Source organism: Trachinotus anak, unplaced genomic scaffold, assembly GCF_046630095.1.
Source record: "Trachinotus anak isolate AG129_WGS33_773 ecotype Australia unplaced genomic scaffold, CSIRO_AGI_Tana_v1 ptg000011l, whole genome shotgun sequence".
Lineage (NCBI taxonomy): Eukaryota > Metazoa > Chordata > Actinopteri > Carangiformes > Carangidae > Trachinotus > Trachinotus anak.
This window is the reverse complement of record NW_027273862.1, coordinates 16786215-16802187: the sequence shown is the minus strand read 5'-3', so window position 1 is coordinate 16802187 and position 15973 is coordinate 16786215. Positions and strand designations below refer to the sequence as shown.

The 15973-nt window shown below is 38.4% G+C and overlaps 1 protein-coding gene across 1 annotated transcript in view; it reads left to right on the top strand.

Moving 5' to 3' along the window:
- galnt18b (UDP-N-acetyl-alpha-D-galactosamine:polypeptide N-acetylgalactosaminyltransferase 18b) overlaps positions 1-14253 on the top strand; it is an 81123-nt gene extending 66870 nt beyond the window's left edge. The window contains exons 9-11 of the mRNA XM_071490013.1: positions 3462-3557; positions 6375-6539; positions 10964-14253. Coding sequence (XP_071346114.1) covers positions 3462-3557; positions 6375-6539; positions 10964-11110 — 408 coding nt within the window. The 3' untranslated portion in view covers positions 11111-14253. The remainder of the gene's footprint in view (positions 1-3461; positions 3558-6374; positions 6540-10963) is intronic.
- Positions 14254-15973: the final 1720 nt, after the last annotated feature.

Here is a 15973-nt window from a genome sequence, read left to right as displayed (position 1 = left end):
ACATGCATGAATAACTCTCTGGGCCTCAAAGTCTGACTCATGTTCATCACACATAACGCTTCTGATTTACATTTTTATAAAGCCAAAATGAATTTGAGAGGATTCAGCATATGTATTCTTCTGTATTTTCTGTAAATATCATTTAATTGTCACATTCTCTTTAGTGAAAATGAACATCTGATGCTGGTATTAGATTGTTGCTGTTGGACAATCTAATACATTTTTCTTTTATGTTTTTATTTTTTTTTGGTTTGTAATGCTTGTGAACACAGCAAACATCACAGCAAGTAGCAATAAATGCTTGGATAATAATTTCTTGCCTGCAGTCGAATGTGCTGCAGAGTTGAAGAGAGCAGGTGGCAGATGCATCTTTCTCGCTCACACTGTATTTTGACTTGAATTATCTTTTACAATTTTTTGTAATCCATCAAAATTCAAACAGACAGCTCTATTCTTCAGAGCACCATGCATTATTCACCCAAGCTAACCTTTTCTTGCCTTTATCAGTGATGGTGCCTGTGATTTTTGTCTTTCTAAAATATACAAGTGATTTCTACATGCATATTTAGAAGTCACATTAATACCAATTATACAAATGCAAACTTTCATCTTTTCCCATCAGTGGGTAGAAAGGTTGAACATTAATTTTTCAATATCACCTCAACCTCACTAATTTTTCATAGCGCACTGTTTTAATATACTTAGTCTCTTTCATCTCAAAAATTCATGGACAACTCCTTGCTAATTTCAAAGGCTGTCTTAAAGCTCCTGAAAACTATGCTTCAACTCTTTCTTTTATAACATTTTATATTTGTACCTAAATATGCAGCAATAAAAATGGGAAAAAAAAACATTCTTTAGGTATTATTTATTAAAGAGTATCTTAACATGAATTCACTTTTTTAAGTTTTGTAAATACCATGTACTGTCACATTATCATCTATTGATCCTGGTCCCACTTGACCCCACAAAAATCTGTGAAAAATCTATGACTACACTGGAATACTCTTCTGTATCTGCTGATCCCACACTGAACTAATGTTAAGCTAGCACCTCAAATGCCTTTGAACAACAGTCTTAGCCGTCAGTGAAGTTGCAGGCTGAAGTCACTCTGTTCAATTTTGCACTTTTTTTGTGATCTTTTATTCAGTCGAATTCTCTGGCCCCTCCCTAACCATGATGTAACATGGAGGTATAAAGCGAATCAGATACAGTGTTGCCACTCAATCTTGCTGCCAATTTGTCCCAGTAGTCCTTTGTCATATTGCAACAAAAAAAAAAAATTAACTGTGGCCCAAAAAGCATTTTCCCCATAGATTACCATTATAAACGAGACGTCTGTAAAACTGTTGACAAGATACCTTGAACTACAAACAAGGTCAGTCATTGTCCATGGAGATTTTATATTTGAAAACTTTGCCAGAGGCTAGAAAAGTGACTTTTATTTGCATGAAGCCATCCAAATGTAAAGTCTATGTGCAGAGAAAGAATGTGTGGGTGGAACCAGCAAGGGAAACGTTAATGCACATGTGCAATGGGCCACACAATGTGAAAACAACCACAGAAACCAGAAAATTTGTTAGCTCTTAATGTATCAAGTATTTCAAGTTTTCCAGTACTGAGTGGCAGACACGCTAACACAATATGCCATTGTCAAGTTAAGCCAACTCAAATGTATGTTATATCAAGACAGTATCAGAAAAAATAACTCAAGTTGTGTAACTTAACTAAACTGCAGCCGTAAGTCTCTCCAAAGTCCCCAGGCAGCAGAAATTAGGAGTATTATCCACAGGCTAACAACCTAACAGGCTAATAAGCACTGAATTGATCGTGGTACATGAACGAATCCAACGAGCCTTGGAGCTCCTAAACAGTCTTTTCAGCGTGCGAGCTGCAGTTTGACAGGTACTGGAAGTGTCAAGGGCAACAAGTGTGTAGAATAGCTGGTATCAGTAGCAGCCGAGTCAAGTTGAGTTGAATTGAGTCAAGTATACGGGTGTGTATTTATAGCATTGATTGGTCTCAGCATCAAACACATACATGAAACATCCAGACACTGTGAATGCGCTCGCAGGAGTTGTCTTTTTCAGCCATTTTTCAGTTAGACAGAAAAAGTCCACATTATAGCCAGATAGAAGATGAGTTAGTCGGTTGCTCTAAGGCTTCTGGTGTTGAAATGGGTTTCATGTGATTGATAGTTTGAAAAGTTTTGAATAACCTCTGCCTCCTCACTGCAGGGTTTTGACTCTCAGCTGTATTTGCAGAAGATTTTTAGACTTGGGTGCAAATTAGCACCAGAGTTCTGTGGTGCTCCAGGAGTCAGAAGCCCAGCTAGCTGTTCATCTCTGGAGGGCTGGGGAGACAGATGACCAGTCTGCTGGATTGGTGATTTGCTTTAGTATGTGGGCTTTCCCATGTTGCAGGACAAAGGAATAGATTGCTCTGACCAGACAGATGTGCACAGGCATTGCAGCTATGAGTGGCAACAATACTCCAAAAAGCACTCTATGAAATCCAGGTGTTCTTGGTGATGAAAAACTTCTGATGCAGTTTTTGACAAGCATGCTCTGTGGTACAATAAATGGTTTCCTTGGTGTAACAAGAGGTAGCAAGGTCGCAGGAACTGCGACTCCACGCTGTCACTATGTGTCACATACATTTTTTTCTGGTAAGTGTTTTCTAGCTAGCACTAGAAAGCGACTTGACTCGAAAGCAATCCAGTCCGCTCCTCCCCCCAATCCCACCACTGCCTCTACCTTCTCTCTTAGACTCCGCCCAACCCTTCGCTCACATCCTCATCGTGTTCACTGTCTCACTCTATGCTTGAATCGGGACCTTACTAACCTGTGAATCAGCTATAGCGATGTTTGATTGATTTACAACCATGAAAGACAGCAGGATAAGAAATCAAACTAAGTGACATGTTCTGTCTAGCAATTATCTCTGCTCTGTTTAATCACACCTACACACAACAAACAGTGCCTCAGTGACTGTAGGCTTGTCAGTGTGTGTGTATGTGTGCGCGCATTACAAGCATCGGTTATATGCTGGGATGCTGACGTCAAACTATGGCAGGCCAAATTGAATTTGATATTAATTTAATACTACAGATAACATTAATAATAATAATAATAATAATAACATTAAGTTAATAAATTCATGGGAAAACAAGTGAAATATCTTGACATTGGCAAAGGAATAAACTATCGGCGATCACTCTGATGATCATCAATCACTGAGATCATGATATCAGAAAACAGTTATATACTGTAGCTTTAAAGGAAGCCAAACCTGTCAGACAGCACTCAAGTGACTTTGTAATAGTAATATTTTTACCTGATGATGACAAATGTTGGGGTTACTTTGTGGAGATAAAGAAGTCATATCTTTTGTTTCTTTGCCTGTGTGTGTGTGTGTGTGTGTGTGTTTTGTAACTGTGTGTGTTTTTCTTTGTCTATCAGCTGAAAAACTCTCTGAAGAATGATCTGTGTCTGGACCAGGGGCCCGACAATGACAATGTCCCTATTCTGTATCTCTGTCACGGGATGACACCTCAGGTCAGAGCACTCCGGATCCTTCTCTCTCTCTCTCTGCACCACTGTTTCATGCAGCACGCAGCATATGGCCAGATTTAATATATCGCCTCTATATTTTATTTCCATCTTGGATTTTTCTTCCTCAATAAAACCTGTTCCATCTTGAAGAAAAATGACTTGCCTTTCCTCTACTTTTAGATTGGATCAAACTCAGTAGCTTTATCTCATAAAAACAGAATCAAGTTTTCTATTTTGCCCTTTGCAGAAACAGTCCTCAATGTTTTTAAATGCATATTAAATTCATACCCATTTTTCATACACCTCCTTGTAAGAGTGACATCCAGCTCAGAATAAAATGCACATTACTGACCAAACATAATATAAAACCCTGTTTTTGAATCGTTTTAGAGTTTAGATTGTACCTGAACATTTGTCTCTGTCTCTGTCTTTCTTCAGTTGAATGTCAAAAGGTTACATTCTTATTATCACACAGACAAGATTAAAAAGTTAAACAGTAAAAGATTCAGGTTCAGACTAACAGTCAGATACACTTTCAGCTTCTTGCTCAAGTGTGTCTCTGAAATGCCTGTTCAGGATATATCTCAACCTAAATAAGAGGGAGTTGATTATCATTTACTTTCTCCAGCCTCCTCCAGCTCCTATTGATCGCTTCATCTCATTATGTCTGAGCAGGTTGTTTTCAGAGATTGTTTAACCTTGCTGTGATAGTTGTAAACTTCCCTTATAGAGTGAGGCTTGATCTCACATTATCCGTCTCAATTCAAATTAATCTATTGGACATGCCAGACACATTGTGTCTGTATTGATATTTACACCACAGTGCACATTAAAAGTGATTCAGGAGAAGTCTTTAGTGAGGAATATGTATAATCTTGGGGAAACGTATTAACACTTTTTCCTTAAAACACTCATAAGTCAACTTCTGAGACCTAGATAGTACAAAAACTTGCTAATTATAAATATGTTATGTGCTATAAATCTCTCATAAATCCAGGCATATCAAACAAAGGATTGGAGTAGCAACAGCGTTTCTAATGAGATTAGGGATCTCCTCTGCAAGACAAATCTAGTCTGCTCTATTTTTATATTTCAGTGTTACATCATCAAGAGGAATTGGCCCCCTGGATTGCCTCAATAATGATACAGATACATAGACTGCTGCAAACATTTGCTGTAGTCAGTCAAAATGTGGCATTGTAAGTGCCAGCTTTTCTTCATTGACGCTGCTTTGGGAGACCTAGACTTTGTATCTGAGGTGCTGCGGTAAATGCAATACATCAACATACGGAAAGAAAACTGCACAGACAAACATGAAAGGAAGAATATTACAAAGCTCGTGGCTGACTTTACAAGAGCATGTTGTCAGCAAACATACAGTACCGCACTTCAGCTCAAGCAGTAATAAAACATACCAACTTAAGCACAGCAACAATAGAAAAACCTCAGAGACACCCGCCCTGGCAGCCTGCACTGCTCCAAAAATGAGCCGCACAAACAAAAAAAATCACACTCGTCAGACTGTTGAATGTCTGGTGTGAAGGAGGCCACTTGGGTGTTATCAGACAAATAAGATTAGAGTAAAAAGATAAGAGTAAAAGTAAGGCAGGCAGCACAGGAAGCAAATGTGGCCCTGATTTTCTATTTTTAATGAAGGAAAATATGTTGCAGGTTTGAGTCAGAAAGAAATTTTATTCTAGCCCCACTTATGAAATGTCTTCAGGCAGAGTCTCTGCTTAACTATCTGCTCTCTACCCAATTTTACTCAAAAACTCAAACTCCCCCGTGCTCTTCTTGTGCTTCTTTATCATTTGGATACTACAAACCAATTAATGTGCCTTCTCTTGAATTTTGTTTTTGTTCATCTGCTTGTTGAAGCTGCCAGTACTCGGATCCTTTTCTGAAGTAAATGAACCAGTAAAACAATGTGAAAATACTCCATTAAAAGTATAAGTCATTCATTCAAAATTAAACTTTAGTAAAAGCACAGAACTATCAGCAAAATGTGCATAAAATATCAAATGTAAAAGTACTCATTCTTCAGAAAACAGGCCCCTCTGATGGATGAATTATTATATATGACATTATTACATTGTTAATACAGATGCATCAACATTTCACTGTTGTAGCTGAACAAGGTGCAGCTAAATCTGATTATTTTATACAAAATATACTACACTCATTCTGATGCATTCACCAGCTTGTTGTATGTTATTACAAAATATAATATTAACTTTTGGAGATGTAGTGAAGGAAAAGTTTACTTAAGTAAAGTACAAATACCTCTTTTCCAACTGTGAGATGCACCAATCAGCAATATCATACTATCATATACAGTACATCCTTGTTTTCTCACAGCAGCTTGCTCATCACTTTGTGTGCACTACACCCAAACTAAAGCCAGTGTTATGCCAATAAACTCTTGTAGCCTAAATACGATCAACAAATTCTCTATCTCTTCACACTCTCTCCCTCATGATTATACTGTACCTGCTTAACTGCTTCAAAAAAAAGTTGGGAAGGATTCAGTCATAGAGGACACAGTTATTAGGGTTTTCTTCCCCATCCTGAATAAATCATGAGTTTCTTGCCTTGTCTTTCCTTGTTCTCCATATTTAGTGTATGTAAATCAACCTCATAGATGTCTCTCTCACAGTGAAGACAATCCAAGAGGAAGCCTCATTTGCTGCATAATTTATTATCTGTATGGTCATATACAGCTCGAGAAGGGCCATTATCTAAATGTCATCCCCGGCCGTCTGAACATTCAATATATAACACCGCACAGTTTGTTCATAGCAGGATGTGTGTTTTTTGCAGAATGTGTATTACACCAGTACTCAGCAGCTGCACATCGGGCTCCTCAGTCCCACCATCGATGACGACGACAACAAGTGCCTGGTGGATGTGAACAGCAGACCTCGCCTCATTGAGTGCAGCTATGCTGCAGCCAAACGCATGAAGCTCCACTGGCTCTTCACTCAGGTGACAACACATGACACAGCTCCACACATGGTCAGAAAACACAAGGTTAATATTCAGTTTGCTCTTGATATTCAGCCTCAGTTAAGGTACTGTGTCTGTGGAGGTAGCATTTAATCATTTAGGTGGTTTAATGTACTGTTTGACCGGAGTTCCCCTCAATCCTGTGCCTCATTTAGACATGAACAGTCTCTTGAAACTCAGTGACTGTCTTTCTTCATTAGTAGCTCTGCGCTTTCAAACTGTTGTTTTAGCAGAACAAGCAGCCATCTCGCAAAATGCCCCATGACAGCGGGTGAATTAGATTTACAGCATGCTTTGATTTGGGCTCAAAACAGCTCGTATTGTTGTCTGCTATGCTGTCGGCACAGTGTTAATTATGGATTTTTTTTCCTCTTTTAGTCAAATATGTATAAAATCTCAAATGTGTTTCATAATAGATCCTTAATACAACAAGTAAAATATTCTTTTGACCATGTTTCCTATGGACTGCTGTTACAGGTCTGTCTATGGAAAGTAATGGGCGCTAGGCATGAAAAGGTTTTATACGCTTGAACTCGTGTCGCATCTCCTCGCACTGGACTTAAAAGGTTAATTTAGTTAACTTTGTATAATTTAGTATGTGGAATGGGGACATATCAGCAAGGCTAGAGCATATCATGTTTCTGAAATATGGCATCAATTATTGAATGGAGCAGTCTTCAAATTAGAGAGAGAGAAAGTTTTGTTTTAATTCAAATGTTGCACCATTCTGCACAAAACCTAATTAACTGAAGATATTTTTTATCTTTTTCCAGTGAAATGAGCAAAGTGCTTCACTTCCTTATCCACTGTAAAGACCTTTAAGTGGGTTTGATCAGCCTTGGTTTGTGAAAGGAATAAAATGTATGCTTGCATGTAAAGATTAGACATGAGTTTGTAGGTGCTGATTAGAAGAGCAAACACATGTTCAGTGGGTGGGACTGTATGGTTTGGTTTGCTTGTTTGAATGTGTGGATGTGTGGATTTGTGGATATGTGTGGGTTATGCCTTTTTATTTTCTGCAACAAATGCCCATTGTTCTGCATATAGCATAGTGAATTTAATGTAAACCTTAGCAAAGCATAGCTTCCTAAGTCAAATAACAACTTTCTCCTATGCTATATGTTCACATATAAAGAATGTTAACTAACTCCTGGAGACAGTTTTAAGAAGCAGCACCAAGATGTTACATTGATCACTTGGCTGAGAAAAACCCAGAGCAACTCCTTTTATCAGTTAATGTTTCAGATTTTCAGGGATTTGGGGTTTTACTTTGGCCGTTTTCCAGACCTCTGAATAATCACCCACATATTCGATATGTTCAGCGATTCAAACAGGTCTGGTTGTGTGCTTAGTGAAGGCTGTTCCCTCTGGTCTGAGAAACAATCGGCCAATCAGAGCTTTAGAAAGACAAGGGATGTCATCTCTCTGTGTGAGAACCAGAAAAATAGCTACATGTCTGGATTGAAATTGAGTTTACAGGTTGTAAATCAACATACAAATATAACAACTGTGAACTAATCAACAAATATATCATCTTAAATGATCATAATGTGTAGTCCAAATGAATGAAATGAAACAAAATGACAATTCACTTTAATTATTAAACTGGGTTAACTCAGCCAACTTACCCAGTTAACTCCAAACATTCTTGTAGCAGGCCAAACCAACCACTTAATCCTCATCCCTGGAGTCATATTCATGTAGAATGGGCTCATTGTTGCCCCTTGTGGAAAGGGGCTTTACTGCCCTCCAGCCTAATGGGGCAGTAATGAGCTCATTATGGCTTAGGACACCACAATGTGGTGAAAATGACGCTGCGCTAGAAAACCTAGTTGGACAAGTAACACAAAGGTGAGGCTGATACTTTATCAGAAGTGTTTTCAGATTCGGTTTTGCAAGTGAAAATACTTGTTGGATAAAGACTAACTGCTTGCTTTGGCAAATGTACGTTTGGTTAGATTAGGTGCAGCCTTTAGGATTCTGCAGTCAACACCTAGCCTGTTATTTTGTATTCAAAATGTATTGTAGCATAAAACTATAATATGTCAACTTGGTTTTGTCAATAGTGTATTAGTATACAATACACGGGCTACTATGTCACTCAGTCCATGACACCATCAACAAAAGAGCATCGTGGTCAGGCTACAAACAAAGCATTTTTATTTATTCCTGATGATTGATGTTTTTTGATACAGGTGTCTTACCTGAAACTCAGACCCAAAGACACACTGACCACAAGTATGAGGCTCAAACAGCTGGTTTAACATGCAGGCTCAGGCCAAGACCTGATCCAGTATTTGAAAACAGGCCCTATGGAGATTGTGTCAATCATATAGGCAAAAATAAAGGCAAAAATAAAACATAGGCAAAAAATATAAAGTCAATATTGACAGTTGTTTTTGTTTCTCAGTTGAATGTCATAACGACTGAGGTTGAGGGTTCGCCATCGCCTTTGCAAACAGCAGCTTAAGAAAAGAAAACCTGCCTTATTTGTTGTTTATGAATTTTCAACCACATCGTGTGGTCTCTGTCAGCACATGGAGTTGCTCGATTATCATGGAGATGGTGTAAATGTTATCACATCATGAAATATCATAATCTAACCAGTTGGACCAGTCCCAGCCTGGTCAGGTGCAAGAAAGAACTGATGAAGCCTCTTGGATGAGAGGTGAAACGTCTTCCTAGACAAATAACCAAGTCCAGTTACTTTCGATTTAAAACTCCTTTGAGATACTATGACCTGGACAAATGAGAATATTCACAGGATCATAATCTAATATTTTCACCTTTGCAGTTCACTCTTGCAGAGCTCAAACGAAAGCTAGTGCACCCAAAAAGGAGATGATCTAAGATGGATCTGGCTTTGTACAGATACCCTTTTTGTCTTGATTGGACTAAAGGTCTGGCTCAGGGCATCTCTATGTATTGGTCCATAAATGCCTACTTCCTGCAGTTTACACCAGTCTGGTATTTAGAAAAAATGTCTCTTAGACCTCAGAGACAAGCCAGACTCTCGTGGAGACACAAACAGAATAATTTAGCTCACAGTCAGCACAACCTGTCCAATCCTTAGGTCTTTTTTTCTCCCATGTCCCTCTCTATTCCTCTAGTAGTATTGGAAAGAGCTCTTTCCTCACAGCTCTCTCAAGACTGTATTGAATGTTGATGGTCTCCTTCTCAGTCCTTTGCCCTTTGTCAGTCCTGACACTGTAATGAGAAAATTCTGCTTCATTTCATCAGGACATGCTGGAACATTTTTGCTGGGCTGATGTGCTCACTCTGTTCAGACTGGCAACAGCTGTCATATTAAAGTTTTTAAATTGTTGTACCTTACTTTCATTTTGCACTAAAGGTGTTTCTCTTCCTTCACACTCCTTACAGCCCAGACCATGAGTGTTTGGACAGTTAAAGTTGGAACTGTGCTATATATAATGGATACTGCATTGAAGTACTTTAAACACACAGCACCCAGTTTAGGGGTTCAAAACTAATTGGACAGATACGTGTGAAGTCAGCAAGTGGATTGCAGCTCATCATTCAGCAGGACATTGATCCTAAACATACAGCCGAAGCAGCCAAAGAGCTTGAGGTGGAATATCCTCAAATGACCAATTCACTCATCTGATCTCAGTCCAACTGAGCTGCATTCTACCCGCTGAAGACCAGACTAAATGCAGAGAGACCTCACAATAAGAGAGACCATCAACAGGGAAGAGACAAAGTGTCTGCTAATGTCTGTGAGTTAAAGACTTCAAGCAGTCATTGACTGCAAAGTACTTTCCCCAAAATATTAAATGTTCGTTTCATTTGACTTCATGTGTATCTGTCCAGTTACTATACAACTGTGCAAATACTTGCAGTCTAGACTGTATTGCTCATTTTCCCATTGTTGGGCATTGGTAGTTTAAAAATTACTCATCAGAATCAGAAATTAACAAAATATTAATAATATTAATATATTAACATAGCACCATAAATCAAAGACTTCATGTTTTTTAAATAATTTATTTTACACAATATTGTAATGGCTCATAGACTTTATTTGAGCTTCCCTTCTACAGTAGTACCAGATGTTTTTCTCCCTGTCACTCTGTTTTGTGTTGGTCTTTTTTTTTCTCTTTTGATTCAGTCTGTTCATCCTGTGTTTTCTTCCTCAATCTTGGAAGAAAGCTAATAAGCAATAGCATTGTTCTTTTTGCCTTGAAACTATGTTGATGCTATCTGGTGGGTCCAGTGAGGATGGTAGTGTGAATCACCCAAAAACGCCCCAGAGCTTAGGAGCAGCTCACGTCCGTATCTGTTCACAGCAGTGTGGGTTTAAAAGGAGGCAAGTTATGTTGTGCACACAAATTGTTTTCCTGGAGCTCGGCACAATTTTAACCATCCTGCTTTTATCTTTTCAGGGAGGATCCATTCAGAACAGGAAATCAAAGAGATGCCTAGAGCTTGTCGCGAGCACTGACAATGAGTTTGGCTACCAGCTGGCTCTGCAGAAATGCACTGGACAGAAATGGTTCATCACAAATGTGCTGTTTAGCAGCTCCTTATGATAAACTGCTGAAAAGATCACCTGAGTGAACAGCACACTGGACTGGATGAAGTTGGGGTTTTTGTGTGTCTGCGAGTGTGGAAGGACAACAAGACGATGCGTGGTTGAGCACGTTCATTTTGAGCACCACCATGTCCTCTGATGAGCGGTCGACATCACATCATAAATGTTAAACATTTTATTTTGCCTACAGGATCAGCCATAGATGGCAGATATTTTGCAAATTTGACAAGGTAGTATATTTAGTATATTTTGTGGTAAATACAGTACAGTCAGACTTTCGTTGACTTAAAAGATGTAATGGGTTCAATATGTTTTTGTACTTTGTTCATATTTGCTACTGTGTAGCAAGCTTACTGAACCTGTGCCTGCTGTAATTATTTTTATTTTAGTGTCTCAGGTTTGTAGGTTTATTATGCGATTCAGCTCTACAGTTGTGGGAAGATGTTGGAATAAATCTGAAAACAATACATAATTTTCTAAATGTAAATATTTCAAATATTTGTAATATATAACAGTAAAATAACTGATGTAAACTACTGAGTGCAAGTGCCTCTTTTCTTTTGTTGTTGAAGGCACAATTTGTCTTAACAAAAAGGGTCATCCTGCCATTGAAACTGAAAGACTGAAATCTGAAATCATCCTAAATAGATATTTGATTTTTAAAACCGAGAGTTCATTACACTGCACTGCAAAATAAGGAAAAACATTTACAAGCACATCACATTTTTTCACGTCTGTCTTAAAACAATAGTCAGGCGGCCATATGAACTGATGTAACAGGTTTTGTTTTGCTGTGACTGTTTTGCTGTGGTTGTTGTTTTGCTGTGTTTGTTCTATTAAGTCTATTAAATATACCTTCATAACGTGTTTCCAGTGTGAGTGAAGGGGGACAAAATTCATGCACTATTGTTTTAAGACAGACTGTGAACATATCCTCTCTGTATTTGACTGTGGTGTCTGAATTTGGTCGTGTTGTTGATATCTGCAGCACATTTTGTAATGCAGTTTTGTCAAACTGGTGATGTTTTCTTCATTTTCTTGTGCTTTGCCTATCTTAATGTGTTTTCTTAAGTTGCAGAGCGTCGAACTCTCAGAGCCACCGGGGCTTTTTATTGAATGATGTGCACACACACAGACTAATGTACATGCACGCATACACCATTTGGAAAGCGTGGAAGTCGTGGAAGTGATGTCGTCAGTTTGTAGTGACAAATGCACGGGGCAGAAGCAGAGAAAGAGTGTGGCTTTCTGCTCCGACTGTCGTGTGCACTTTGGGAGGAGACGAGTAGCACAGCCTGTTTTCAGCATGCCAGTCCTCATTACCATCCACATTCAAGCAGAGCTCGGCAAACCATGGCATTAAATATACATGGAAACCCACTTTCATCAAAAGGACTAACACATCTTAATATATGCAATAAGAGCGCCTCTGCATGCTCAACTTTTGAATGAAAGCAATTCAACTAAACAGAATTCCCATGCACATTACTTGTATCCTCATTTAGTTGACCTCTTGTCCCGAGTGCCTGTTGGTGCACTTTCCAAACATTACTTTCGGCTTCAACATGACTGTAGATAGGGAATCTGTGTACGTATATTTGTTCAATATTCTATTACCATACGTACATTTATCACCCTTGTTGATTTAGCGCATCATTTTGTGCCACAGAATGACTTGAAAAGGTTTTTTTTAGGTTGGTACGGAGTACACAGCAGAGACTTGAATTCTCACACAGCAGAGTAAAAGATATATTCAACTGTATCCCACAGTGATGGAGCTGTGGAGCTGTCCCTGTCTGAGCATGAGTCACATGTAATATTTCAGAATAGTACTGTCCTGATTTCAAAGGAGCCAGGGTGATGATATGTCTGTCTTGCCTTTGAGATCTAGTATTTGCAAAATTGCAGTTATTTCCCTTGCTGTGGGAATTAAATGCTGACTTTGAACAGGTACATCTCCTTCCTTTCTGAACCAGCTGTCATGATATTTTACATTCATATGAACATTTTTTTTTATTACAAGTCCCTCTTCAATTTAGACTTTCCACAAAAATAATGATCTTATTTTGCCTCTTATATAAGAGAAATGCATAGTAACTACATGGACCAAAAGGACACTGTGTATTATTTGTGATGAAAGAGGATGTTTATTGTTGAAACCTCTCTCTGGGTGACAATGTATCTCTAACCTTGATTCCCAACAATTTTGTGGTTGTCCTAGTTAAATTTTTTTTTATTCTTTTTGTGCAGAGTGCAGAGACTTTTTTTAAATGTGCTTTTGAAACACTGGGCTGTAGTGTAGAATAGCTGTATGTAGCTCAGGTGAATCTTTGCATCACGTCATGTTTTAATTACATCATACTAATTAAGGACATTTGGGGTGTAACATAAGGAGGTAACAACTTTGTGTTTGAGTGGTCAGTAATTAAATCATAACTGGGACAACTTTGTTAGTTTGTTAGTTATGGTGTGATTTATTTTAAAATATGTAATACTTACAAAAAATGTAGTTTTGGGAGCAATTGTAAGAGCCACTTAATATCAAAACTAAACCTACTGCTGCTGTAAAAGGAGATATAAGCTGCACCATTTAGCCCTCTGTCTGTACCCTCTAATTATGACATATTGGGTAATTTAAAATGTTTCTACAGTGTAACTTATTTATAGTTCCATCCTAAAGCAGCTAACCTGTCTCTGTCCAAAAGTAACAAGTCCATTTATCAGTGATTCTAAGATCACTAATTAACATGTTATCTTTTTTGTGATCTTTTTTGTTATCTTTTCTGTTAAATCTGTACAAAAACCAGTGTAAAAATGACCATTTGTGGTTTCACAGGAGATGATGTGTCATACAAATTTTTTGGCTGAGGCTGGAAAGGAAGTTACTGGTCCAAGCTACGAAATACTGCATCACATAATGTTCCAGTAAAAAATGTTGTATTTATGCCTCAGTTTTTGTATGGGCTAAACAAATGAATGTAGCATGTTCATCAGTGAGCTAAAGAGCTGCTGGTAGGCAGATTTTGTTACTGTTGGACAGAGCCAGGCTAACTGTTTCCCCCATCTCTTTATGCTAAGCTAAGATAACTGGTTACTGGCTGTAGCTTCATATTTACCAGACAAACAAGAGAGTAGTATCAATGTTCCCAGCTAACACACAATAAAAAAGCAAATAAGCATATTCTCCAAACTGTCAAACTATTCCTTAAAATAAAATCAGTCACACCCCCTCCCCCCACCCCCCTCTCTCTATCTCTCTCTCTCTCCCTAGATGCATCTCTTTATCTCCCTCTACCTGTATAATTCATCTTTTTGCCTCTTGTAGGAGAAGGCTCTGAGAGGCAACCTATCATGTCGTGTCATTATATTCTGCCCACAACACAGAGACATAACACACTCAGGGATGTATTCCTGGCAGAAGTCGTGGTGTGATCAGGGGAACCAGCTGAGTTTTGAATACCATATGACAGAAGGAGGCAACTTGTCAGAAGTGAGAATATCTGAACGCCTCCCAGGATCCAGAGAGGCATCTCTGTTCTATCCCCTGCAGGTGAGCCACAGGTAGCTGAGGAGAAGCCGTCAGTACCACAGGACGTATGGGACACTACACACGGAAACAGAACCAGGTAATGGTAAAGCAATTGAAAATAAACATAAACCCTGGCGAAGATGAAATGACTCTTCACTTACAATCTAAAGCAAGCCAACAGTGTTAGAGGGAGATTTCAAGTAGAGAAACAGATTTACCAGAACAATGCATGTGGGTGTGAAATCTGTGTTCACCGCCCAGCCAAAAAGCTTCACATGTGGATAAATGTCACTGTTAATTGTTTTCTGTGAGAGTGAATCTCAGCTGTGGCTGTGTTGCCATGGCTACAAGTCCTACACTGCATATTCTCAGATATCCCCAGGCATCGGACCATAGGTGAGCATATTAACTGAAAAGACCTGACAGGATGTAATTGCCCGCAAATGCAGATGTAACTTTAATCTCTGACCTTTTTATGTCACGCTTGAATGCTTTGACCTATGCAAATGAACCAGCAGAAAAATCTGTTTGTTTTTGTTCATATGTGTCTGTGCTGTAAGCAAAAGAGCGAATGAGTGTGTTTGCTACAGCGGAAATAAAATTCTTGACAAGGGGAAAAATAAAGTGAAAGTCTGAGGTCATAATGAAAAGGCTGAATTTGAAGGGAAAATCGTTTATAACCAGCCAAGCAGATATTGGTATTGGTATTGATAATATAGTGTAAAAGCATTCCCAGAAATTCTTAACACAACACACTTTATATCATTAAGAAAGTGGTCACATATAATTAGACGACATTTGATCATTTCAGATGCAATAAGTAAATAATCAATGTGTTACTCTTCCAACGATTTTAAATACTTATATAAATATAAGTATATTAAATATAACTTATATTAATAAAAAATAGAAATGCTAATAATATTAAACTGAATTCATATTTATAGAGTAAAAATGAAATCATGCAGTTTTGTTCTGTGCACATACAGCCTTCTTTAAGTTACTCATTTAATCAATAAGATGAATGACAAGTTTCCACTTTAACATCTAGATCTTCATTTATAACCATTTGGGGGCACAACAAGTTGTAAACACAACAATAACATAACACTGACTGCAGACAGCAGTTATGGAGCAACATTAACATTCACAGGAGTCATGTTTCTAGCCACCTGATGAATCGAATCTAATTGGCTGTTTAGTTGCTAAGTGCTCCACTACCAGCTAGTCTCTTACTGTGTCTGTCTGCTGTTTAGTGCTGGGCAGGCAGCATTCAGAAGGTTTTTGAGCTTCTTCAGTGTAAACAGCTGCCTGTTGCAGCTGGAAATGATG